Below are 27,655 nucleotides of genomic sequence, written 5' to 3'. Positions count from 1 at the left end.
TCCGTATAGCGATCTGCGGTGACTGTGAGCTCTCGGGGTAGCGAGCAGCGGGGACAGTGAGCTGCCAAGGTTGCGAGCAGTGGGGACAGTGAGCTGTCAGGGTAGCGAGCAGTGGGGACAGCGAGCTGCCACAGTAGTGAACAGCGAGGACAGTGAGCTGTCGGGGTAGTGTGCGTCGGGGACAACGAGCTGTCGAGGTTGCAAGCTGCGGGGACAGTGAGCTGTCTGTGTAGCTAGCAGCGGGCCAGTGAGCTGTCCATGTAGCGAGCAGTGGGGCCAGTGAGCTGTCCATGTAGCGAGTAGTGTGGCCAGTGAGCTGTCCGTGTAGCGAACAGCGGAGACAGTGAGCTGTTTGTGTAGCGAGCAGTGGAGACAGTGAGCTGTCTGTGTAGCGAGCAGCTAGGACAGTGAGCCGTCGGGGTAGCGAGCAGCGGGGCCAATGGGCTGTCCGTGTAGCGAACAGCGGAGAAAGTGAGCTGTCTGTGTAGCGAGCAGCTAGGACAGTGATCCGTCGGGGTAGTGAGCAGCGGGGAGTGAGCTGTCGATGTAGCGAGCAGCGAGGCCAATGTGCTGTCCGTGTAGCGAACAGCGGAGACAGTGAGCTATCTGTGTAGCGAGCAGCTAGGACAGTGAGCCATCGGATTAGTGAGCAGCGGCGCAGTGAGCTGTCGGGGTAGCGAGCAGCGGGGACAGCGAGCTGTCGAGGTTGCGAGCTGCGGGGACAGTGAGCTGTCCATGTAGGGATCAGCAGGGACAGTGAACTGTCCGTGTAGCGATCAGCGGGGTCTGTGAGCTCTCGGGGTAGCGAGCAGCGGGTACAGTGAGCTGTCCGCATAGCGAGCAGCGGGATCTGTGAGCTGACGGGTTTGTGAGCAGCGGGGACTGTGAGCTGTCGATGTTGCGAGCAGCGGGGACATCGAGCTGCCGAGGTTGCGAGCAGTGGGGACAGTGAGCTGTTGGGGTAGCGAGTAGTGGGGACAGTGAGCTGTCGGGGTAGCAAGCAGTTGGAACAGCGAGATGTCGGGGTAGCGAGCAGCGGGGACTGTGAGCTGTCGGTGTAGCGACCAGTGGGGACAGCACACTGTCGAGGTTGCGAGCTGTGGGGACAGTGAGCTGTCGGTGTAGCGAGCAGTGGGGACAGCGAGCTGCCACAGTAGTGAACAGCGAGGACAGTGAGCTGTCGGGGTAGTGTGCGTCGGGGACAACGAGCTGTCGAGGTTGCAAGCTGCAGGGACAGTGAGCTGTCTGTGTAGCTAGCAGCGGGCCAGTGAGCTGTCCATGTAGCGAGCAGAGGGGCCAGTGAGCTGTCCATGTAGCGAGCAGCGTGGCCAGTGAGCTGTCCGTGTAGCGAACAGCGGAGACACTGAGCTGTCTGTGTAGCGAGCAGTGGAGACAGTGAGCTGTCTGTGTAGCGAGCAGCTAGGACAGTGAGCCGTCGGGGTAGCGAGCAGTGGGGCCAATGAGCTGTCCGTGTGGCGAACAGCGGAGAAAGTGAGCTGTCTGTGTAGCAAGCAGCTAGGACAGTGATCCGTCGGGGTAGTGAGCAGCGGGGAGTGAGCTGTCGATGTAGCGAGCAGCGGGGCCAGTGAGCTGTCTGTGTAGTGAGCAGCGAGGCCAATGAGCTGTCCGTGTAGCAAACAGCGGAGAAAGTGAGCTGTCTGTGTAGCGAGCAGCGGAGACAGTGAGCTATCTGTGTAGCGAGCAGCGAGGCCAATGTGCTGTCCATGTAGCGAACAGCGGAGACAGTGAGCTATCTGTGTAGCAAGCAGCTAGGACAGTGAGCCATTGGATTAGTGAGCAGCGGGGACAGTGAGCTGTCGGGGTAGCGAGCAGCGGGGACAGCGAGCTGTCGAGTTTGCGAGCTGCGGGGACAGTGAGCTGTCCATGTAGGGATCAGCGGGGACAGTGAACCGTCCGTGTAGCGATCAGCGGGGTCTGTGAGCTCTCGGGGTAGCGAGCAGCGGGTATAGTGAGCTGTCCGCATAGCGAGCAGCGGGATCTGTGAGCTGGCGGGTTTGTGAGCAGCGGGGACTGTGAGCTGTCGATGTTACGAGCAGCGGGGACATCGAGCTGCCGAGGTTGCGAGCAGTGGGGACAGTGAGCTGTTGGGGTAGCGAGTAGTGGGGACAGTGAGCTGTCGGGGTAGCGAGCAGTGGGAACAGCGAGCTGTCAGGGTAGCGAGCAGCGGGGACTGTGAGCTGTCGGTGTACTGACCAGTGGGGACAGCACGCTGTCGAGGTTGAGCTGTCAGGGCTAGTGAGCTGACAGGGTAGTGAGCAGTGGGGACTGCTAAGCAGTCGAGGTTGTGAGCTGCGGGGACAGTGAGCTGTCCATGTAGGGATCAGCGGGGACAGTGAACTGTCCGTGTAGCGATCAGCGGGGACTGTGTGCTGTCGGGGTAGCGAGCAGCGGGGATAGTGAGCTGTCTGCGTAGCGATCAGCGGGGACTGTGAGCTGGCGGGGTAGTGAGCAGCGGGGAGTGAGCTGTCGATGTTGCGAGCAGCAGGGACATCAAGCTGCTGAGGTTGCGAGCAGTGGGGACAGTGAGCTGTCAGGTAGCGAGCAGTGGGGACAGCTAGCTGTCGGGGTAGCGAGCAGTGGGGACAGCGAGCTGTCGGGATAGCATGCAGCGGGGACAGTGAGCTGTCAGTGTAGCGAGCAGCGGGGACAGCGAGCTGTCGAGGTTGCGAGCTGCAGGGAGATTGAGCTGGCCGTGTAGGGATCAGCGGGGACAGTGAACTGTCCGTGTAGCGATCAGCAGGGACTGTGAGCTCTCGGGGTAGCGAGCAGCAGGAATAGTGAGCTGTCCGCGTAGCGATCAGCGGGGTCTGTGAGCTGGCGGGTTTGTGAGCAGCGGGGACAGTGAGCTGTCGATGTTGCGAGCAGCGGGGACATTGAGCTGCCGAGGTTGCGAGCAGTAGGGACAGTGAGCTGCTGGGGTAGCGAGCAATGGGGACAGTGAGCTGTTGGGGTAGCAAGCAGTTGGAACAGCGAGCTGTCGGGTTTGTGAGCAGCGGGGACAGTGAGCTGTCGATGTTGCGAGCAGCGGGGACATCGAGCTGCCGAGGTTGCGAGCAGTGGGGACAGTGAGCTGCTGGGGTAGCGAGCAATGGGGACAGTGAGCTGTCAGGGTGGCAAGCAGTTGGAACAGTGAGCTGTCGGGGTAGCGAGCAGCGGGGACTGTGAGCTGTCGGTGTAGCGACCAGTGGGGACAGCACACTGTCGAGGTTGCGAGCTGTGGGGACAGTGAGCTGTCGGTGTAGCGAGCAGCGGGGCCAGTGAGCTGTCCATGTAGCGAGCAGCGGGGCCAGTGAGCTGTCTGTGTAGCAAGCAGCGAGGCCAATGAGCTGTCTGTGTAGCGAGCAGCGGGGCCAGTGAGCTGTCTGTGTAGCGAGCAGCTAGGACAGTGAGCCGTCGGGGTAGCGAGCAGCGGGGCCAGTGAGCTGTCCATGTAGCGAGCAGCGGGTCCAGTGAGCTGTCTGTGTAGCAAGCAGCGAGGCCAATGAGCTGTCCGTGTAGCGAACAGCGGCGAAAGTGAGCTGTCTGTGTAGCGAGCAGCGTAGACAGTGAGCTGTCTGTGTAGCGAGCAGCGGGGCCAGTGAGCTGTCTGTGTAGCGAACAGCTAGGACAGTGAGTCGTCGGGATAGCGAGCAGCGGGGCCAGTGAGCTGTCCGTGTAGCGAACAGCGGAGACAGTGAGCTATCTGTGTAGCGAGCAGCTAGGACAGTGAGCCATTGGATTAGTGAGCAGCGGGGACAGTGAGCTGTTGGGGTAGCGGGCAGCGGGGACAGCACGCTGTCGTGATTGCGAGCTGTGGGGACAGTGAGCTGTCGGTGTAGCGAGCAGCGGGGCCAGTGAGCTGATAGGGTAGCGAGCAGTGGGGACAGCGAGCTGTCGAGGTTGTGAGCTGCGGGGACAGTGAGCTGTCCGCGTAGCGATCAGTGGGGACTGTGAGCTGTCGGGGTAGTGAGCAGCGGGGATAGTGAGCTGTCCGCCTAGCGATCAGGGGGGACTGTGAGCTGGCGGGGTAGTGAGCAACGGGGAGTGAGCTGTCGATGTTGCGAGCAGCAGGGACATCAAGCTGCCGAGTTTGCAAGCAGTGGGGACAGTGAGCTGTCGGGGTAGCGAGCAGTGGGGACAGCTAGCTGTCGGGGTAGTGAGCATTGGGGACAGCGAGCTGTCGGGATAGCGAGCAGCTGGGACAGTGAGCTGTCGGTATAGCGAGCAGCGGGGACAGTGAGCTGTCGAGACTGCGAGCAGTGGGGACAGTGAGCTGTCAGGGTAGCGAGCAGTGGGGACAGTGAGCTGTCGGTATAGCGAGCAGCGGGGACAGTGAGCTGTCGAGACTGCGAGCAGTGGGGACAGTGAGCTGTCAGGGTAGCGAGCAGTGGGGACAGTGAGCTGTCGATGTTGCAAGCAGCAGGGACATCGAGCTGCCGAGGTTGCGAACAGTGGGGACAGTGGGCTGTCGGTGTAGCGAGCAGCGGGTACAGCAAGCTGTCGAGGTTGCGAGCTGCGGGGAGATTGAGCTGGCCATGTAGGGATCAGCGGGGACAGTGAACTGTCCGTGTAGCGATCAGCGCGGACTGTGAGCTCTCGGGGTAGCGAGCAGCGGGGAGAGGCGAGCTGTCCGCGTAGCGATCAGCGGGGACTGTGAGCTGGCGGGTGTGTGAGCAGCGGGGACAGTGAGCTGTCGATGTTGCGAGCAGCGGGGACATCGAGCTGCCGAGGTTACGAGCAGTGGGGACATTGAGCTGTCAGGGTAGCGAGCAGTGGGGACAGTGAACTGTGGGTGTAGCGAGCAGTGGGGCCAGTGAGCTGACAGGGTACTGAGCAGCGGGGACAGTGAGCTTTCCATGTAGCGTGCAGCGAGGACAGTGAGCTGTCCGTGTAGTGAGCAGCGGGGCCAGTGAGCTGTCGTGTAGCGAGCAGCGGGGACTGTGAGCTGTCGGGGTAGCGAGCAGCGGGGCCAGTGAGCAGATGGGGTAGCGGGGACAGCGAGCTGTCGAGGTTGAGAGATGCGGGGACAGTGAGCTGTCCGTGTAGGGATCAGCAGGGACAGTGAACTGTCCGTATAGCGATCAGCGGGGACTGTGAGCTCTCGGGGTAGCGAGCAGCGTGGATATCGAGCTGTTTGTGTAGCAATCAGCGGGGACAGTGAGCTGTCGATGTTGCGAGCAGCAGGGACATCGAGCAGCCGAGGTTGCGAGCAGTGGGGACAGTGAGCTGTCAGGGTAGCGAGCAGCGGGGACAGTGAGCTGTCGGGGTAGCGAGCAGCGGGGCCAGTGAGCAGTCGGGGTAGTGAGCAGCGGGGACTGTGAGCTGTCGGGGTAGCGAGCAGTGGGGACAGCAAGCTGTTGGGCTAGTGAACAGCGGGGACTTTGAGCTGTCAGGGTAGCGCGCAGCGGGGACTGTGAGCTGACATGGTAGCGAGCAGCGGGGACTGTGATCTGTCAGGGTAGCGAGCAGCGGGTCAGTGAGCTGTCCATGTAGCGAGCAGCGGGGACAGCGAGCTGTCACAGTAGCGAGCAGCGAGGACAGTGAGCTGTCGGGGTAGTGTGCGTCGGGGACAACGAGCTGTCGAGGTTGCAAGCTGCGGGGACAGTGAGCTGTCCGTGTAGCGAGCAGCGGGGCCAGTGAGCTGTCCGTGTAGAGAGCAGCGGGGCCAGTGAGCTGTCCGTATAGCGAGCAGCGGGGCCAGGGAGCTGTCCATGTAGCAAGTAGCGGGGCCAGTGAGCTTTCCGTGTAGCGAGCAGCGGAGAAAGTGGGCTGTCTGTGCAGCGAGCAGCGGAGACAGTGAGCTGTCTGTGTAGCGAGCAGCGGGGCCAGTGAGCTGTCCATGTAGCGAGCAGCGGGGCCAGTGAGCTGTCTGTGTAGCAAGCAGCGAGGCCAATGAGCTGTCCGTGTAGTGAACATTGGAGACAGTGAGCTATCTGTGTAGCAAGTAGCGGGGATAGCGAGGTGTTTGCGTAGCGATCAGCGGGGACTTGATCTGGCGGGGTAGTGAGCAGCGGGGACAGTGAGCTGTCGATGTTGCGAGGAGCGGAGACATCGAGCTGCCGAGGTTGCGAGCAGTGGGGACAGTGAGCTGTTGGTGTAGCGAGCAGCGGGTACAGCGAGCTGTCAAGGTTGCGAGCTGCGGGGAGATTGAGCTGGCCATGTAGGGATTAGCGGGGACAGTGAACTGTCCGTGTAGCGATCAGCGCGGACTGTGAGCTCTCGGGGTAGCAAGCAGCGGGGACAGGCGAGCTGTCCGCGTAGCCATCAGCGGGGACTGTGAGCTGGCGGGTTTGTGAGCAGCGGGGACAGTGAGCTGTCGATGTTGCGAGCAGGGGGGACATCGAGCTGCCGAGGTTACGAGCAGTGGGGACAGTGAACTGTCGGTGTAGCGAGCAGCGGGGCCAGTCAGCTGACGGGGTAGCGAGCAAAGGGCCAGTGAGCTGACGGGGTAGTGAGCAGCGGGGACAGTGAGCTTTCCATGTAGCGTGCAGCGAGGACAGTGAGCTGTCTGTGTAGCGAGCAGCGGGGCCAATGAGCTGTCGTGTAGCGAGCAGCGGGGACTGTGAGCTGTCGGGGTAGCGAGCAGCGGGGCCAGTGAGCAGATGGGGTAGCGGGGACAGCGAGCTGTCGAGGTTGAGAGATGCGGGGACAGTGAGCTGTCCGTGTAGGGATCAGCAGGGACAGTGAACTGTCCGTATAGCGATCAGCGGGGACTGTGAGCTCTCGGGGTAGCGAGCAGCGTGAATAGCGAGCTGTTCGCATAGCAATCAGCGGGGACAGTGAGCTGTCGATGTTGCGAGCAGCAGGGACATCGAGCAGCCGAGGTTGCGAGCAGTGGGGACAGTGAGCTGTCAGGGTAGCGAGCAGCTGGGACAGTGAGCTGTCAGGGTAGCGAGCAGCGGGGCCAGTGAGCAGTCGGGGTAGTGAGCAGCGGGGACTGTGAGCTGTCGGGGTAGTGAGCAGCGGGGACTGTGAGCTGTCGGGGTAGCGAGCAGTGGCGACAGCAAGCTGTTGGGCTAGTGAGCAGCGGGGACTTTGAGCTGTCGGGGTAGCGAGCAGCGGGTCAGTGAGCTGTCCATGTAGCGAGCAGCGGGGACAGCAAGCTGTCACAGTAGCGAGCAGCGAGGACAGTGAGCTGTCGGGGTAGTGTGCGTCGGGGACAACGGGCTGTCGAGGTTGCAAGCTGTGGGGACAGTGAGCTGTCCGTGTAGCGAGCAGCGGGGCCAGTCAGCTGTCCGTGTAGAGAGCAGCGGGGCCAGTGAGCTGTCCATATAGCGAGCAGCAGGGCCAGGGAGCTGTCCATGTAGCAAGTAGCGGGGCCAGTGAGCTTTCCGTGTAGCGAGCAGCGGAGAAAGTGTGCTGTCTGTGCAGCGAGCAGCGGAGACAGTGAGCTGTCTGTGTAGCGAGCAGCGGGGCCAGTGAGCTGTCCATGTAGTGAGCAGCGGGGCCAGTGAGCTGTCTGTGTAGCAAGCAGCGAGGCCAATGAGCTGTCCGTGTAGTGAACATTGGAGACAGTGAGCTATCTGTGTAGCAAGTAGCGGGGATAGCGAGGTGTTTGCGTAGCGATCAGCGGGGACTTGATCTGGCGGGGTAGTGAGCAGCGGGGATAGTGAGCTGTCGATGTTGCGAGGAGCGGAGACATCGAGCTGCCGAGGTTGCGAGCAGTGGGGACAGTGAGCTGTTGGGGTAGCGAGCAGCGGGGACTGTGAGCTGTCGGTGTAGCGAGCAGCGGGTACAGCGAGCTGTCGAGGTTGCGAGCTGCGGGGAGATTGAGCTGGCCATGTAGGGATCAGCGGGGACAGTGAACTGTCCGTGTAGCGATCAGCGCGGACTGTGAGCTCTCGGGGTAGCGAGCAGCGGGGAGAGGCGAGCTGTCCGCGTAGCGATCAGCGGGGACTGTGAGCTGGCGGGTTTGTGAGCAGCGGGGACATCGAGCTGCCAAGGTTACGAGCAGTGGGGACATTGACCTGTCAGGGTAGCGAGCAGTGGGGACAGTGAACTGTCGGTGTAGCGAGCAGCGGGGCCAGTCAGCTGACGGGGTAGCGAGCATAGGGCCAGTGAGCTGACGGGGTAGTGAGCAGCGGGGACAGTGAGCTGTCGACGTTGCGAGCAGCAGGGACATCGAGCAGCTGAGGTTGCGAGCAGTGGTGTCAGTGAGCTGTCAGGGTAGCGAGCAGTGGGGACAGTGAGCTGTCGGGGTAGCGAGCAGCGGGGCCAGTGAGCTGTCAGGGTAGCGAGCAGCGGGGACTGTGAGCTGTCGGGGTAGCGAGCAGCGGGGACTGTGAGCTGTCGGGGTAGCGAGCAGTGGGGTCAGCAAGCTGTCGGGCTAGTGAGCAGCGGGGACTGTGAGCTGTCGGGGTAGCGAGCAGCGGGGACTGTGAGCTGTCGGGGTAGCGAGCAGTGGGGTCAGCAAGCTGTCGGGCTAGTGAGCAGCGGGGACTGTGAGCTGTCGGGGTAGCGAGCAGCGGGGACTGTGTGCTGTCATGGTAGCGAGCAGCGGGGACTGTGATCTGTCGGGGTAGCGAGCAGCGGGTCAGTGAGCTGTCCATGTAGCGAGCAGCAGGGACAGCGAGCTGTCACACTAGCGAGCAGCGAGGACAGTGAGCTGTCGGCGTAGTGTGCATCGGGGATAACGAGCTGTCGAGGTTGCAAGCTGCGGGGACAGTGAGCTGTCCGTGTAGCGATCAGCGGGGCCAGTGAGCTGTCCGTATAGCGAGCAGCGGGGCCAGTGAGCTGTCCATGTAGCGAGTAGCGGGGCCAGTGAGCTGTCCATGTAGCGAGCAGCGGAGAAAGTGAGCTGTCTGTGTAGCGAGCAGCGGAGACAGTGAGCTGTCTGTGTAGCGAGCAGTGGAGACAGTGAGCTGTCTGTGTAGCGAGCAGCGGGGCCAGTGAGCTGTCCATGTAGTGAGCAGCGGGGCCAGTGAGCTGTCTGTGTAGCGAGCAGCGAGGCCAATGAGCTGTCCGTGTAGCGAACAGCGGAGACAGTGACCTATCTGTGTAGCGAGCAGCTAGGACAGTGAGCCATCGGATTAGTGAGCAGCGGGGACAGTGAGCTGTCGGGGTAGCGAGCAGCGGGGACCATGATCTGTCGCGGTAGCAAGCAGCCGGGATAGTGAGCTGTCCATGTAGCGAGCAGCGGGAACAGCGTGCTGTCGTGGTAGCAAGCAGCGGGGACAGTGAGCTTTCGGGGTAGCAAGCAGCGCTGACAGTGAGTTGTCCGTGCAGCAAGCAGTGGAGACAGCAAGCTGTCCATCTAGCGAGCAGCGAGGACAGTGAGCTGTCGGTGTAGCGAGCAGCGGGGATAGTGAGCTGACGTGGTAGCGAGCAGCGGGGACAGCAAGCTGTCGAGGTTGCGAACTGCGGGGACAGTGAACTGTCCGTGTAGCGATCAGCGGGGACTGTGAGCTCTCGGGGTAGCAAGCAGCGGGGATAGCGAGCTGTCCGCGTAGCGATCAGCGGGGATTGTGAGCTGGCGGGTTTGTGAGCAGTGGGAACAGTGAGCTGATGGCGTAGCGAGCAGTGGGGACAGCCAGCTGTCGATGTTGCGAGCAGCGGGGACATCGATCTGCCGAGGTTTTGAGCAGTTGGGACAGTGAGCTGTCGGGGTAACGAGCAGTGGGGACAGTGAGCTGTCGGAGTAGCGAGCAGTGGGGACAGCCAGCTGTCAGGGTAGCGAGCAGAGGGGACAGCGAGCTGTCGGGGTAACGAGCAGTGGGGACAGCCAGCTGTCGGGGTAGCGAGCAGCGGGGACTGTGAGCTGTCGGTGTAGCGAGCGGTGGGGCCAGTGTGCTGATGGTGTAGCGAGCAGTGGGTACAGCAAGCTGTCGAGGTTGCGAGCTGTGGGGACAGTGAGCTGTCGGTGTAGCGAGCAGAGGGGCCAGTGAGCTGACGGGGTAGCAAGCAGCGGGGACAGCGATCTGTCGAGGTTGCGAGCTGCGGGGACAGTGAGCTGTCTGTGTAGGGATCGCGGGGACAGTGAACTGTCCGTGTAGCGAACAGCGGGGACTGTGAGCTCTCGGGGTAGCGAGCAGCGGGGACATTGAGCTGCTGAGGTTGCGAGCAGTAGGGACAGTGAGCTGTTGGGGTAGCGAGCAGTGGGGACAGTGAGCAGTCGGGGTAGCAAGCAGTGGGGACAGCGAGCTGTCGAGGTAGCGAGCAGTGGGGACAGCGAGCTGTCGGGGTAGCGAGCAGTGGGGACTGTGATCTGTCGGGGTAGCAAGCAGTGGGGACTGTGAGCTGTCGAGGTTGCGAGTAGCGAGGACAGTGAGCTGTTGGTGTAGTGAGCAGCGGGGACAGCGAGCTGTCGAGGTTGCGAGCAGTGGGGACAGTGAGCTGTTGGTGTAGCGAGCAGCGCGGACAGCGAGCTGACGGGGTAGCGAGCAGCGTGGACAGCGAGCTGTCGAGGTTGCAAGCTGTGAGGACAGTGAGCTGTCCGTGTATGGATCAGCGGGGTCAGTGAACTGTCCGTGTACCGATCAGCGGGGACTGAGATCTCTCGGGGTAGCGAGCAGCGCGGATAGCGAGCTGTCCATGTAGCGATCAGCGGGGACTGTGAGGTGGCAGGTTTGTGAGCAGCGGTGACAGTGAGCTGTCGATGTTGCGAGCAGCGGGGACATCAAGCTACCGAGGTTGTGAGCAGTGGGGACAGTGAGCTGTCGGGGTAACGAGCAGCGGGGACCGTGAGCTGTCGGGGTTGCGAGCAGTGGGGACAGCGAGCTGTCGGGTTAGCGAGCAGCGGGGACTGTGAGCTGTCGGTGTAGCGAGCACCATGGCCAGTGACATGACGGGGTAGTGAGCAGCGGGGACAGCGAGCTGTCGAGGTTGCGAGCAGCGGGGACTGTGAGCTGTCGGTGTAGGGATCAGCGGGGACAGTGAACTGTCCATGTAGCGATCAGCAGGAACTGTGAGCTCTCGGGGTAGCGAGCAGCGGGGATAGCGAGCTGTCTGTGTAGCGATCAGCGGGGACTGTGAGCTGGCGGGGTAGTGAGCAGCGGGGACAGTGAGCTGTCAATGTTGCGAGCAGTGGGGACATCGAGCTGCCGAGGTTGCGAGCAGTGGGGACAGTGAGCTGTCAGGGTAGCGAGCAGTGGAGACAGTGAGCTGTCGGGGTAGCGAGCAGTGGGGACAGCGAGCTGTCGGGCTAGCGAGCAGTGGGGACAGTGAGCTGAGCGTGTAGCGAGCAGCGGATACAGCGAGCTGAGCGTGTAGCGAGCAGCGGAGACAGCGAGCTGTCGGGGTAGCGAGCAGCAGGGACATTGAGCTGTCCATGTAGCGAGCAGCGGAGCCAGTGAGCTGTCTGTGTAGCGCGCAGTGGGGCCAGTGAGCTGTCCATGTAGCGAGCGGTGGGGCCAGTGAGCTGTCTGTGTAGCGAGCAACGGGGCCAGTGAGCTGTTGAGGTTGCGAGCAGCGGGAACAGTGAGCTGTTGGGGTAGCGAGCAGCGGGGACGGTGAGCTGTCGGGGTAGCGAGCAGTGGGGACAGTGAGCTGTCGGGGTAGCGAGCAGCGGGGACAGTGAGCTGTCAGGGTAGCGAGCAGCGGGGACTGTGACCTGTCGGGGTAGCGAGCAACGGGGCCAGTGAGCTGTTGAGGTTGCGAGCAGCGGGAACAGTGAGCTGTCGGGGTAGCGAGCAGCGGGGACAGTGAGCTGTCGGGATAGCGAGCACCGGGGACAGTGAGCTGTTGAGGTTGCGAGCAGCGGGAACAGTGAGCTGTCGGGGTAGCGAGCAGCGGTGACAGTGAGCTGTCAGTGTAGAGAGCAGCTCGGATGGCGAGCCGTCGAGGTTGCAAGCAGCAGGGAATGTGAGCTCTCGGGTTAGTGAGCAGCGGGGACAGTGAGCTGTCGAGGTTGCGAGCAGCAGGGACAGCGAACTGCTGGGGTAGCGAGCAGCGCGGACAGTGAACTGTCCGTGTAGCGAGCAGCGGGGACAGTGAGCTGTCAGGGGTAGCGAGCTGTCGGAGTAATGAGCTTTAAACAGCTTTCCCAGATTTTCAGTCTTACTGAGGAATCTCTTCTTGTTCGCCCTGACTAGACAATCCATGCTCCATTGTCTTTGTTGCTTTCTCAACTACCTCTGTACTGGTGCTGCTTGTAGTTATTCCTTCCAGGAAATCTAATGGAATGTCACACTTGTCTTGTCTTGTGCCAACCTCACACATTCACTGTAGCTCATCTGCATCTGCTTTGTGACATCCATTATCCAACCGCGCCTAGATCAACTCCTCTTTCTGCTGCCCTCCACTTTGTCATCTAGTAGCAGTCTCTGTAGCTTTTCAGATCTGATCAAATGACCAAAATACTAATGTTTTCTTTTCTGGGTCTCACTTTGTAACTATCCCAACCACTTCTTAATTATTTACCCAACAGATCCAGTGGAATTCTCTCCTAACCCTCAATCCTGCCCCAGGGTTAGTGGGAAAGTGGTGGATAATGTCGGGATTCCAACCTGATGTCAATTTCAGGGACATTTCCGCCTGCATGCATCGGAACCCACCTTCACTGGGCTGGGAAATTTCTGTCTGTTAAGTTAAATGTAAAGAACTTGATAAGCTTTTAAAATGATGAATAGGCTATAAAAGATTTGTTAGGCTTGCATCAAAGTAGTTACAATGTATCAGATCTTAATAAATCAGTACATTGATGGATAGAGACGTTAACGTTAATTTACTGCATTAAAAACCAAATTATTGTCCTTATAAAGGAGCCTTACTATCAGAAGTTTAGGGCAGAACTTTGCCCTTGATGGGCGGGCGGGCCCGACCAACTCGGCGGTGGGTGGGCAGCCGATCATCACCGCCGAAACGGGCCCCGTCGCCATTTTAAGCGGGCGGGCCAATTAATGCCCGCTCAGCGTGTCACCCGATGGGAAGCACTATGCGCTTCCTGTGCGGGCGGGAGGGGGAGGGATTCCTCAACAGCCAGAGTAAGCTTTTTCACACATGCGCACGAAAGAGTGCACATCTCCCTGAGGCTAAGTGCTGCCTCAGGGAGAGCACTGAGACTCTGTGAAACACTAAAAATAGCAAAATAAAAAAATCACTAACATGTCCCCTCAAGTGAAAATGTCTCACGAGATGGGACATGTTAGTGAAGAACACAAACACTTTATTAAAAGTTTTAAACCCTATATCAGACCTCATCCCGCTACTGAATGAGGTTTGTAAAAGAATCACTTACCCATCTGCCTGTTGGGCCCGTGCGCCGACCCGAAGTTCACACGGGCCCCTCAAAATCCTGGTCAGTTGGAGAGTTAATGGCCTTAACAAGGCCTTTAATTAATGGCGGGCGCGCGTCCCACTGCACAGCACGCCCGCCAACCGAAACATCGTGATGCTGCGTGCTGACGTCAGGACACTCACGCGACATTTTAAGCGCTGGCGTGTGGACTCTGCCACCCGCACGCCAGCCAGAAGATTCTGCCCTTAAAATGAGAATCCTGTGTTTAGTCATGATGAAAAACTATGCTCCTCTATCTAGCTACTGAAGTATCCTAATTGTATCCTAAAAATGTGGCATTGTGCTGTCAAACATACAACAATTATTGTTGTCTGATCAGTCCATTTCCCAGGCATGTTTTACCTGGCATTTTTGAAACAAAGTAAAGGTGGTTTGCAGGGAGACTCTACCTGCAACGTGTGGAGCTCCCTGTATCTTTTGCTTCTTATTCAGATTTGTTCATGTCTTTTTGAGTCTGCATATCATCTGGCTTTTGGCAATTCCACAAGATTGTGTCTGCCACATTATGTGGCAGTTATCTGATCTAAAAACTATTGATCCTATTCTTCATTATTTCCAATCAGCACTGGGATTTTCCAGTTTGAGATAAATTTTCAAGCAGGTTGCAAAAGCAACACTAATGCAGATTCTGACAAAGCCACTAATGCCTCACCTCACTCATACTGTTTGACCACTTCACAGAATCTTAACGGCACAGGAGGCCATTTGGCCCATTATGTCTACACTGGCTCTCCAAATGAGATTTATGACCTAGTACCATTGCCCTGCCTTTTCCCCGTACCCCTGCACATTGTTACTATTCAAGTAATCATCTAATGCCCTCTTGAATGCCTCAGTTGAACCTGCCTCCACCAGGCTTCCAGGGAATGCATTCCAGACTCGAGCCACACGTTGTGTGAAAAAGTTTTTTCTCACGTCACATTTGCTTCTTTTGCAAATCACTTTAAATCTGTGCCCCCTCATTCTTGATTCTTTTACGAGCGGGAACAGCTTCTCCCTATCTACTCCGTCCAGCCCCCCACCTTGTAGTTTTGAACACCTTCATCAGATCTCCCCACAGCCTTCTTCTGTCCAAGGAGAACCGTCCCAACCTTTCCAATCTATCCTGCTAGCTGAAGTTTCTCATGCCTGGAACCACTCTTGTAAACCTCTTCTGCACTCTCTCTAGTATGTTCACATCCTCCCTATAGTATGGTGCCCAGAACTGTACACAATATTCAATCTGAGGTCAAACAAGTGTTGTACATAAATTCAGCATAACCTCTTTGGTCTTGTACTCTATGCCCCTTCAGAGCAGAAGAAACACTGAACCACAGATAATTAAAAAATGTTTCTCACAGGTTGTTGAGGTCAAGAGTTGTCATCAAACTTAGTTTTGTTTAAACTAGTACATACAAAATGACTTTATGTTACTGCTGAGAAGAAGAATTTCCTCTCTGGTGCTCAGTAGCAGTTCTAATGAACTGACTACAATGTGCCGAGAACTCATCTCATAGAGAGGGATTTGGGGGTGCGGGGGGGTGGGGGGGTGGTTGTTGATTTAGGCTTGGTGGCACCCATTTTCCAGGAGCCATCCGTGCAGCTTCCTCAGGCCTGGAAATGGTGGAGAGCAAGTGCACACTTATGACACCTGCCATTTTGAGGTCTTAGGCATCTTCCATTACCTGTGCTGGAAACAGGCATTAATTTTTTTTAATTCATTCATGGATGTGGGTGTCACTGGCAATTCAGTATTTATTGCCCTTAAGAAGGTGGTGGTAAGCTGCTTTCTTGAACCACTGCTGTCCCTGTGGTGTAGGTACACCCATAGTACTGTTGGGGAGCAAGTTCCAGGATTTTGACCCAGCAGTGAAGGAACGGCAATATATTTCCAAGTCAGGATGGTGAGCGTCTCAGGGAGGATCTTCCAGGTGGTGGCGTTCCTATGTATCTGCTGCTCTTGTCCTTCCAGATGGTAGCGGTCATGGGTTTGGAAGGTGCTGTCGAAGGAGTCTTGGTAAGTTTCTGCAGTGTATCATGTAAATGGTACACTCTGCTGCCACTGTTCATCAGTGGTGGAGGGAGTGAATGTTTGTGGAATGGGTGCCAATCAACTGGGCTGCTTTGTCCTGGATGGTGTCAAGCTTCTTGAGTGTTGTTGGAGCTGCACTCATCCAGGAAAGTGGAGAGTATTCCATCACACTCCTGACTTTTTTTTTTATAGGTGGTGGACAGGCTTTGGGGAGCCAGGAGGTGAGTTACTCGCCACAGGATTCCTAGCCCCTGACCTGCTCTTGTAGTCACAGTATTTATATGGCTCGTCCAATTCATTTTCTGGTCAATGGCAACCCTCAAGATGTTGATAGTGGGGGATTCAGCAATGGTAATGCCATTGAATGTCAAGTGGCAATGGTTAGATTCTCTCTTGTTGGAGATGGTCATTGCCTGGCAAATGTGGCACAGATGTTACTTGCCACTTGTCAGCCCAAGCCTGGATATTGTCCAGGTTTTGCTGCATTGAAACATGGACTGCCTAAGTAACTGAGTCACAGCAAATGGTGCTGAACATTGTGCAATCACCAGCGAACATCCCCACTTCTGACCTTATGATGGAAGGTCAGTGATGAAGCCGTGAAGATAGTTGGGCCTAGGATACTACCCCAAGGAACTCCTGAGGTTATGTCCTAGAATTGAGATGACTGACCTCCAACAACCACAACCATCTTCCTTTCTGGTAAGCGTGACTCCAACCAGTGGAGAGTATTTCCTCCGATTCCCATTGACTCAGGTTTTGCTAAGGCTCCTTGATGCCGCATGTCAAATACTGCCTTGATGTCAAGGGCAGTCACTCTCATCTCACCTCTGGAGTTCTGCTCTTTTGTCCATGTTTAAACCAAGGCTGTGTTTGAGGTTCGAAGCTGAGTGGCCCTGATGGAACCCAAACTGGGCATCAGTGAGCAGATTATTGCTAAGCATGTACTGCTTGATAGCACTGTTGAAGACCCCTTCCATTACTTTACTGATGACCAAGAGCAGACTAATGGGGCGGTAATTGGCTGGGTTTGATTTGTCCTGCTTTTTATGTACAGGACATACCTGGGCAATTTTCCACATAGCCGGGTAGATGCCAGCATTGTAGCTATACTGGAACAGCTTGGCTAGGGGCACGGCAAGTCTTCAGTAATATTGCCGGAATATTTTCAGGTCCTATAACCTTTGCAGTATCCAGTGCCTTCAGCTGTTCCTTGATATCACGTGGAGTGAATCGAATTAGCTGAAGACAGGCATCTGTTATGTTGAGTACCTCAGGAGGAGGCTGAGATGGGTCATTCACTTGGCACTTCTGGCTGAAGATTGTTGCAGATGCAAATAATGGGTATAACACTTACTTTAGATCTCCACTGCAACATTACACATTGTAAAAATAAAAAAAGTAAGTATTCATCACCATCACCCTCCCAACTGCCATTACTCCCAGTCCTGAGACCCCTGATCTCTGAATTCCACTGCTGGCCCCAACTTTCACTGACCTTCCCCATCCATCACCAACCTCTAGGACTGCCCCCACCGACCTTCCTACCATATGCCCAGTCACCAATATCTCCACAGCCCCTACTGTATTCCTTCTGAGCCTTTTGATCCACCCCTGGCCTCTAGGATCCCAACCCTGAAGATCTAACATGTTACCTGCACCCTATCCACAAAAAGCCGAACAATTTTCACCCAGCCAAATACAGCTCTTACAGCTTACTCAATATCCATCTTCTCCACCATTTTAACTGCCAAAAACGAGTGGGTTTGGATCAATTGGAGGTTAAAATCTTAAAAATCCGAAGCAGAAACCCTCCTTGAAATTGCCCACTTTTGCTTTTCATGGAGACAGCACAAGGGGGAAGCAACCAAACTGTGCAAGTTCATCATAAAGGAGGCAGTGTGTTTCCATTTTTACGGTGTTTCTATTTTTGTCGACCAGGCATCTCAAGCCATGGGTGAAAGGATTGAGAGGGGCCGGATCCATCAGCTAAGTACCTTTACATCACCATCTGTGGGCCCGGAGTGTTTTCTGCAAGCTCCACTGCTAACATGTAAACTATAGTACACCCCTACCACCTGCATGATCCCCCTGTCACCCTCCCATCAGGATACTCCTGTGGTCTTCCCTGAACAACACCCCTTAGCAATCACAGGTGGAAGAATTTTCTCCCCCATACCCCAGTTGCACCCCTACCCCAATCACATCTTTCCAACTGCCCTGGGATTTCTCCCCCAACAACAATAAAACTTAACTGCCTTGCAACTGTGGACTTTTATGGAGCCATTCTAACCTGACTGGCAAACAAGCCCGTCAATCAGGCTGTCGCTCAGGCTGGGCTCTGGGTAGAGAACTTGCTTACAAAAAAAACCCACACACTCTGTGACATTTTAACTCAATGGTGTTTGGGGAAACTTAGAGTTTCCACCATAACTGCTCCTCCCTCCTCTGAAATCCCTCTGCAATGAATATCACAGTAAATGGTGTAAACACAATGGCTATCTATAGGATGCATTGCAACAACTCTCAATTTTGAATTCAACAGCGTCACGTAGCCACAGGATCTCTACTATGGGGACAGTATTCCTAACACCTCCCTAGATTTTGACAAAAAGTGCTCAAGGAACAGGTGAAAGGTCCTTTCCATATGTGAATTGGGCCAATGCTTTTATCAGCTGCCAAAGACATGTAAAAACAGTGTGGACCAACATGACAGCCATTATGCGAGAGACATATTGTGGGTGTTCGGTCTTGCACCCAGAAATTGTTATACTTTGTGCCCGAGTAATTGACGCATCCAAAAAATGGGTGCAATGCATTCCAACTTATTTATGTCTCTCATCAAAAGCAAATCATTTGGTATTTTTTGTCTCTGCATTCCAACACATCTTATTGACAATAGTGCTGACTTAAAGCTTATCCCAGTTGACAGGACACAATCTAGTTGTCTCCCTGTCACAACTATATACCAGACTGCCATAATCAGTTCTACGTTTCACATCAAGTCACACATCACAATAGACTAAAGTACGCTGGTAGTTTATTTTAATCCTTAGATGAACTTTGTGGACATTGCTTTCCTATGCCTGGAGGTATAACAGTAACGAGAACGCTTTGCTTAATTATACATAGTATTAGAAACACATCCTTTCTTTAGTTTTGTCAGCAGCAACAACTTGCATTAATATTGAGGTAGATTTTGAGAATTAACACACCCAACTTCTGAGCTTTACATAACAGAAGAGCATATCGGGAATTAGTGGAAAGAAAATATTGTTAACTTATGCAACTGAGTTTCCAATATATGTTTCCATCGTGCAAAGCTCTATTCTATTTCGTAAAAAAGCACCTCATATGACCTTTATCAGACCAAAGTATTTAGCACATGATTGACTATTTAAATGTTTATATGAAACATGCTGATATGCAACAAACTGTTAAGAGCATTCCATGAGTTTAGCACAAGAAAAGTGTCCTTAGAAAACATTTCATATGAACTGTTAAGCCAAGGTCTTGTCTGTCTCTTCAAGTGGACTTAAAAGGTCCTATGCCATTATTTCAGAAGGGCAAAGTGTTCTTCCGGTATCCTGCTTATTATCCCTCTCTCAACCAATGCCACTAATATTTATCTAATTTGTTGTTTGTGGGATCTTGCTGTGTGCAAATTGACTGCCATATTTGCCTACATTACAACAGCAAATGCAATTTTATAAGTAATTAATTGGAGATAAAGGGCAGAATAATATGCTTGGCATGCAGGCGCGAACCTGACACGCTCGAGCGTAAAGTAACGTGTTATGACGTCGGACAAGCATCCCGATGTCATTGCGCAGTCTTGCGATATTTCGTTTAGTGGGCATGCGCCAGCCGACAATTGAAAGGCCTATTAAGGCCATTAAGATAATTAAATTCAAATTTACACTGCCCGTCCAACCTAACGGTTGGCGGGCAGGCAAAAAGACCAAGTGGCCTTAACATTTTTTAGGAAACCTCATCCACAGGTGGAATGAGTTTTCCTAAAGCAAATAAACATCGAGTAAATATTTTATTTTTCAGAGTCACATGAGAGGACATGTTTTATGACAGTTTTATTTGCTTTTTTTTTTAAACAGCGCTTCATCTCCCTGAGGCACGGAGCTGCCTCAGGGAGACTGCAGCGCTCACTCGCGCGCATGCGCAAAGTTCACACTAGGCCCGCTCACTCTCCTCCCCACTCTCCCCCGCAGAGGCAGCGCTGAGCACTGCCGCTCGTGTTCCACACTGGGCGGGTCTCAATTGGCCCACCCACTTGAAATCGCAGTGCAGAGCCGATTGCGGTCAGTTTCCTGACCGCCCTTGCCCACCCCCGCCGAACACCCCTGCCAAAGGCAAAATCCTGCCCAAAGTGTTTTGAGATGCCCTGAAAATATGAAGTGCTACATACATACAAGCTTCTCTCATTTTCCTAGTCTGCTTATTAAAAGTGATGGGTGTCATTAAAAGCACTGATTCTATACTTAACTGTGCAAATTCAAATATATGGGAATTAACGGAAAGACACTCATCAGAGTCTTATAAAGTCCAGAACTGACAATATCTTGCTAAAGTATAAGAGTCATTCTGTTTAGACAGCGTACTGCACAACTTCTTTATTGCCTAAATTTTGCGCTCCAGTGCCAGTGGGTTTGAAAGCAGGAGGTAAGCATAAAATTCCTCAGATGGGCTTCCCACTGGGTTCCCGCCCACCCCAACCTCTCTGCAATTTTATGCTGGGACAGGCAAGGCCTCAAACTTGCCCGCCCTTGCCACAAGTGATACCCTTAAGTGGCCAATTATCGACTATCCAAGGGCCTTTTCCCACCCAGCCTCAATGTTTAGGCTGCTGGCAGAACTTCCCAGGTATGGGGGGGATGCTGAAAATAATCGGGTTCAGGTCTCAGGCAAGTAGGGGTTGGGAGAGGGACGCTTCCATCAGAAGCCCCCTTTTAACTTCAGGTAACTTCAGTTACCGGACCTTAAATTGGGGAGACACACTCAAAGTCCAGTAACTGCAGGGCCTCCCTCCCCCTTCCCCCACCAGCTCCTCCCCGAACATGCCAATCCTCCACTGTCCAGCCCCCGAAACTTCTCCTACCCTCCCTGCCCTGAGACCCCCAAAACTTACCTCTTCCTGGATCCTGGGACTTAGGCTCCAGGGACTGTATGCAGTCCAAGTCCTGTCCACTGCAGCTTTGGGTGCTGCAGGCCAAGCAGATTGACTGGCAGCGCTCTAAGGCGAGACTTCCTCCTGAACGAGAGGTGCAAGTACCACCTGCAGCCAATTAAGACTCACTGAAGTGTGAAATCACTGTGGGGCAGACTGTGCCGGCGGGAATGTGTTCCCTGCCAACTCTTCAGATGGCAGGATGGGAACCCCCGCCATCCTAAAAATCTGGCCTATGTCTTTTAGCATGATGGAATGCAATGGTGTGATATTTTAATATGGATTGCATGGTAGGACATTAATGCACCCACTTCAGTCCAACCTATCTCCCTCTGTACTGCTTTCAACTTCTGCACTGCAAGCCCCGATGGTATCTTCAAGGGGAGACACAACTATAAAATGAAAGATTTTGTCACTTGCTCATCACAGGAACAGTTTCTACTGTGAATCATTTTCAACCCAGGTCCTACACCTGTGATTAACTGCATGAGTATCCTGGGGTAAAATTTCTGGGCAAGTTCAGGATGTCCACCCCAAGTCTATAATGGCAGGGTCAGCGTCGGAGGCATCTGCTCAGGATTCCGAGCAGCAAAGCTCTGCTCATTGGAAGTTTGAAAGTTGCTGCATGTGTGCATGTCAGGACTTCCTCATTGTCCTGACATAAAGCAATGGTGAATGCAAATACTATTGAAAGATCTGGAAAATTGCTTCCCAACATCCTACCCCCAACCCCATTATCCCTTAGTATTACACAGGCATTCCTTAACCTTTAGGGTGCAAATAACAGCAAAGACATCATATGGCATCATAACCTGTCTGCTAGTGTTTTGGAGGTGTAGTCCTGGAAGTGGCTTTCATTGCCTGGAGCCAGTCGAATATCTTCCTTAACAGTGCTGCTCCCTTGCCCTGCCTGTTTGCGGTGCCAGTGATGGCATATTTTGACTTGCTTCTGCAGATGGCTCATTGTGTATTTTTTTAGAATAAAAGCTCTGAGCTGGACTTCCCTTGAGGGGTATAATGAAACAGATTAGAAGTGACTTCCCTATGTTTTGCAAATAAATCAGGATCTAATTGCTGGTTTTATTGCAAATATGTTCCTCAACATAAATGGGCAAAATACATGAGATACCAAAGCAGTGAATGTAATAAATTCTGAATCTTCACCAGCTTTTGCATTGTCTTTTCTGATTTAATGCAATTGCATTGTGTATAATTTTTAGATCTTATAAGAAAGTGCCTTACTAGAAGTTAATCTGTTAAACTGCAACAAATAAAACTGCCTGTTTCAACATTCCTTGGAGCCAAGAGCTGTGGTTGTGAGTGGTCAAGCTAGTCATTATGACTGAGTGACATGTTAATAACCTACACACCACTGATAAGCTTTATTTACTAATACAAAGGTACAATGTGCCCTATCTACGTACAGCAGAGCTTTTATTAATTCTGAAGCTTCTTGGCTATTTTAAATGGAATTCTACAAAAGTTTAACAACAATCTTAATGTTTTCTAACTTTGCTATTGTAGCACCCGATTAGTCAATAAGGCAGGTTTTTACCTTGGGCTTCAGGACCCTGATGCCCGGAGCAAATGGAGGCATGAGACTGCACTTACTGGCAGCGGGATTAACTCAGCAATCTCCCAGCGGTGGCCTCCAAATTGGTCACCTCCGGGCTTGCTGCCCAATTAAGGATGGTGGGTGTGAGGTAGATCCTGCCAGCCCAATCAGAGGGCTGGCAGTTCTGAAGCCTCGGCAGCCCCACCAAGAGAGCTGGTCACTAAGGCAGAGCAGGGATCGAGAGGGCACTTGAACGTGGATCAGAGGGGCCAAGCCGACAGACCCCTCCCCATAGATGGCCCTGTTGGGGTGGCGGGGTGACCTTCCCTGCCTCCTCTTTGGGTCCTGGAGCCTCTTTGTTTTTTTTAGAAACCATGGAGGTCAGTTACTGAAAGCATTCACAAGAGTTTGCCAGTATACTGTTAACGCAAAGCATAAAATGTTTATTAAATAAGAAAAAAATGAACTATAACACACTAGACAAAAAGGGTGGAAAGATTTCAATACAGATACCAGAAAATGATTCAGATTCACACTATTCCTTTTAGCCCAGCAATGCTTACAGATACAAAACACCAGTGAAGATTTACCAATGTCCCAACACTAAGTGTTCTTGCTTAGTTTCAAACAGTTTTCTTCTGGCGGACTGCTGATGCTTCACCTGGTGCTTTTCTTCAGCTGGTATCTCTCCCTGAGACACCCCAAAACCACAATCTACCTACACCACAGGGACTGCAGCAGTTCAAGAAGGCCGCTCACCACCACCTTCTCAAGGGTAATTAGGGATGGACAATAAATGCTAACCTAGCCAGCAACATCCATATCCTGTGAATGAATTTAAAAAATAGACAAAGAATGAATTCAACAATCATTAATTATCCTTTACTCAATCCTGGCAGGGTTTACAGTAAGCTGCTGTAACCATTTGAAATTAATTGTATAAATTACCTCACTTGCACCCAAGATATGTAACTCTTTTTCTCAGCTTTTAAATAAATAAAATGCTTGGTTCCATTGCACAGAACCTTGGAAAAGTACCACATAATGAAACTGAGCTGCAATCATGTGAGCCCTGAGTTAGAGTCAGGTGTTAACCCACATGGGGAAGGGAAGAGTCCTGGGGTTTGCCTGCAGTGGTAAATCAGAGTGCCATTGGTGAACACCTGGGAGTGGGCCATCCACTTTTGCTGCAGTTAAGGAGAGAACAAGAGAATGTCTTCAAATAAATTAATCTGAATGAATACTGACACAATTGTATCAACCAAGAAATTGGAGGTAGGGGCATAACTTGTGGTTTTAATTCACATGTGAGCTTAACACGTGAGTTCAAAAGACAAGGGTGAAGCATTTGAAACCATCTTTAGCCAGAAATACTGAGCGGATGATCCATCCCGCTGAACATCAAAGAGGAATGATTAGATCCTGTCTCGTTGAAAATGGCCATTGCCTGGCACTTGTGTGGTATGAATGCTACTTGCCACCTACAATTTCAAACTTTGTCGGTAGGTATTGCTGCCTGCAGGCATGGCCTACTTCAACATCAGAGGAGTTACGAATGGAACTGAACACTGTACAATCATCAGTGAATATTCCCATTTTGTTATGACAGAAATTTAGGTCATTGATGACCTTGCACACTACCCTAATGAATTCCTCAAGTGACTGAGATGACTGACCTCGAATAACCACTGCCCATCTTCCATTGTGCTAGGTACAGCTCCAACCGGTGGAGCGTTTTCCCCCTCATTCCCATTGACTTCACTTTATTCAGGACCCTTGGTGTTACACTCAATCAAATACTGCCTTGATATCACGGGCAGGCCCTTTTACCTCACCTCAGGAACTCAGCTGCTCTGCCCATGTTTGGACCAAGGCTGCAATGAGTTTTTAAATACATTCTTGGGATATGAACATTGCTGGTAAGGCCAGCATTTACCCATTACTAATTGACCTTGAGCAGATCTTGGTGAATTACCTTCTTGAACTGCTGAAGTCCATGTGGTGTAAATACACCCATGGTACTGCTAGGAAGGGCGTTCCAGGATTTTGACCCAGAGACAGTGAAGGAATGGTGATATAGTCCCAAGTCAGGACAGTGTGTGGAGGGGTATCTGGAGGTAGTGGTGTCTGGAGACCGGAGGTCCTGGCAGATCCCAAACTGAGCATTGCTGAGAAGGTTATTGATGAATAAATGCAGCTTGATAGGACAGTCAACTACACCTTCAATCACTTTCCTCTTGATTGAAAGTAGACTGATTGGGCAAGAATAGGCCAGATTGGATTTCTCCTGCTTTTTGTGGGCAGGATATACCTGGGCAATTTTCCACTTTTTTTTTTAATCGGAAGCAGTACCCTACAAACACCGACTTGGAAAAAAAAGAGGAAAAAGTAGGATTAAAATAGGGGGAAAGAGGAAAAAATAGGGTAAAGACTGGGGAAAATAATTAAAGCATAGCTCTTTTAAATCTTGCTCACTTGTTTCATTCTTGGTTTATTCCTTCAATTAAATCCAGTCATTATTGACAATATAAATATTGGATTATGAGGCTAAATTTCCTAACTTTGCTCATTTTAGAGAAAAATAAATGTGAGTCCTGACTAATGGTTTACTGTAATTTTAACATGCAAAACAGTAGATATAATGAGTGAGGAATTTTCATTCCCTATGTGGATATGCTTCTTCCTGTCATTTTATTACTTTAGTCAGAACCCTGTACAGTTGATTGTTGCTGCAGTTGTTTTAATTGACACATCCTATTGGTCTAGGTCTTCTTCAGTTCTCTGCCCGAAGGCAGGTCCAACCCACAGTGTCACAACCTCCACCACGTGTAGGGCAAAGAGGCAGGTCTCAAATCCAACCCAGCCAGTATGGGGATCAGATTCCTGATCAGCCATGTGATGGAAAGAAAATTGGAGCCTCTACCATCACACTTGTGCTGTTGGCACAAATCTGATCCACACTGGCTGTCCAGCCAAATGAGCCAATCAATTCCCCCAAGGAATCTGAGCTGCTGTGACAACATCATCCAATTTTAAATGCATGTTGTAGTCTGGAGCTATGGAGTGTGATGGTAGAGGCTCCAATTTTCTTCTCATCACATGGCTGATCAGGAATCTCTCCTGCTCTTACCGCCCCCCATTGGCCTTTGTTGGAAAGATTTCCAGGTTACTCAACCTGTTTTGCCGTGTTATGAATGTGTCTTCCTTGGCCATCAAGTCTATGAGGGAGAGTTGAGCCTGCAGCTTCTGGCTCTGAGTCAGAGATGCTACCCACAGCCTGGCTATGGGCATGGAAAGTTCTGGAAAAATAGTTTTCGGTACTATTGTTGGAATATTGTCAAGGCCCACAGCCTTTGCAGTATCCAGTGCCTTCAGCCATTTCTTACTATCACATGGAGTGAATCAAATTGGGTAAAGATTGTGATCTGTGATGCTGGGGACATCTGGAGGAGACCAAGATGGATCATCCATTCGGCACTTCTGGCTGAAGATTGTTGCGAATGTTTCAGCCTTATCTTTTGCACTGATGTACTGGGCTCCCCCATCAATGAGGATGGGGATATTTGTGGAGCCTCTTCCTCCAGTAAGTTGTTTAATTGTCCATCACCATTCATGACTGGATTTGGCAGGACCGCAGAGCTTAGATTGGATCCATTGGTTGTCAAACTACTTTGCTCTGTCTCTCACTTGCTGCTTATGTTGTTTGACACAAATAATCCTAGTGTTATAGCTTCACCAGGTTGACACCTCATTTTTAGGTATGCCTGGTGCTGCTCCTGGCATGCCCTCCTCCACTCTTCATTGAACCAGGGTTGATCCCCTGGCTTGATGGTAATGGTAGAGTGGGAGATATGCCAGGCCATGAGGTTACAGATTGCTTTTAAGTACAATTCTGCTGCTGCTGATGGCCCACAGCGCCTCATGGATGCCCAGTCTTGAGTTGTTTGACCTGTTCAAAACCTATCCCATTTAGCACGGTGGTAGTGCCACACAACACAATGGAGAGTATCCTCAACATGAAGAAAGGACTACATCTCCACGAGGACTGTGCAGTGGTCACTCCTACTGATACTGTCATGGACAGATGCATCTGCAGCAGGTAGGTTGATGAGGATGAGGTCAAGTATGTTTTTTCCCTCCTGTTGGTTCCCTTACCATCTGCTGCAGACCCAGTCTAGCAGCCATGTCCTTTAGGACATGGCCAGCTTGGTCTGGGGTGGTGCTACCGAGCCACACTTGGTGATGGACATTCAAGTCCCCCACCCAGACTACAATCTGTGTCCTTGCCACCCTCAGTGCTTCCTCCAAGTGGTGTTCAACATGGAGGAGTACTGATTCATCAGCTGAGGAGGGGGGTGTGGTAGGGGGGTGGGGGGATGTGGCGGTACATGGTAATCAGCAGAAGGTTTCCTTGCCCATGTTTGACCTGATGCCATGAGACTTTATGGGGGTCTTCAGCTGCCTAGACTCTAAGGTCTGGAATTCCTTCTGTAAACCTCTCCAGGTCTCTACCTCACTTCTGTCCTGTAAGACACTCCTTAGACAACCTCTATGACAAAGCTTTTGGTCAACTGCCCTGTTATCTCCTTACGTGGCTCAGTATCATATTTTGTTTTATAGCCCCTGAGAAGAATCTTGAGGTGTTTTATTAGGTTAAATGTGCTATATAGTTACAAGTTTTTGTTGTATGACCACTCCAAGCTCCTCCAGATTTTCTAGCTTTTGATTTTGTTTTTGTCTCGGAAGGGCTGTTTAAAAATCTTAGAGACACTGCACTATAATATTTGACAACAGACTCCATCTTTAAAGTTGGTTTGACATGAGTTTTTTTATTGGTTTCAATTATGACACAAAGGTAGGTAGGAAAGTATGCTGTGAAGATGACATAAGGAGGTTGCAGATAGATATGGATAAGCTGAGTAGTGGGCGAAAGTCTGGCAAATGGTGTATAATGTGGGAAACTGAAATTTTTCACTTTGGTTGGAAGAATAAAAAGCAGAATATTACTTAATCAAAGAACGACTGCAGAATTCCGAGGTGCAGCGGGATTAAGTGTTCTCGTGCATGAGTCACATAAAGTTAGGATGCAGGTACAGCAAGTAATTAAGAAGGCTAATGGAATGCTATCCTTTATTACAAGAGGATTTGAACATAAAAGTAAGTACATTATGCTTCAGTTCTACAGGGCATTGGTGAGACCGCATCTCAAATACTGTGTGCAGTTTTGGTGTCCTTATTTAAAGAAGGATGTAAATGCTTGCAGGTGGTTCAGAGGAGGTTTACTAGATTAATACCTGGAATGAGTGGGTTGTCTTATGAGGAAGGATTGGACAGACTGGGTTTGTTTCCACTGGAGTTTAGAAGAGTGAGGGGTGATTTGATTAAAGTATACAAGATCCTGTACGGCCTTGACAAGGTGATGTGGAAAGGATGTTTCCTCTAGTGGGTAAGTCCAGAACTAGGATGCACTGTCTTAAATTAGGAGTCACCCTTTTAGGAAAGAGAGGAGGAGAAATGTTTTCTCTCAGAGGGTTGTGCGACTTTGGAACTCTCTGTCTCAGAAGGCGGTGAAGGCGGAGTCATTAAATATTTTTAAGGCAGAGGTAGATAGATTCATGTTAGGCAAGGGAATCAAAGGTTATCAGGGGTAGATAGCAATATGGAATTCGAAAC

At 52.3% G+C, this 27,655-nt stretch overlaps 1 protein-coding gene across 2 annotated transcripts in view; it reads left to right on the top strand.

The window, feature by feature from the left end:
- LOC121280220 overlaps positions 1-27,655 on the top strand; it is a 365,957-nt gene that overhangs the window by 188,312 nt on the left and 149,990 nt on the right. Inside the window, exon 6 of one of the 2 annotated variants that reach the window (XM_041191994.1) lies at positions 12,365-12,462. The exons of the other annotated variant lie outside the window; for it this stretch is intronic. Coding sequence (XP_041047928.1) covers positions 12,365-12,447 — 83 coding nt within the window. The 3' untranslated portion in view covers positions 12,448-12,462. Of the gene's footprint in view, positions 1-12,364; positions 12,463-27,655 lie in introns of those variants that run through there. 2 annotated transcript variants of the gene reach the window in all.

Source organism: Carcharodon carcharias, chromosome 1, assembly GCF_017639515.1.
Source record: "Carcharodon carcharias isolate sCarCar2 chromosome 1, sCarCar2.pri, whole genome shotgun sequence".
NCBI lineage: Eukaryota > Metazoa > Chordata > Chondrichthyes > Lamniformes > Lamnidae > Carcharodon > Carcharodon carcharias.
This window is presented reverse-complemented; position numbering and strand designations above follow the sequence as displayed.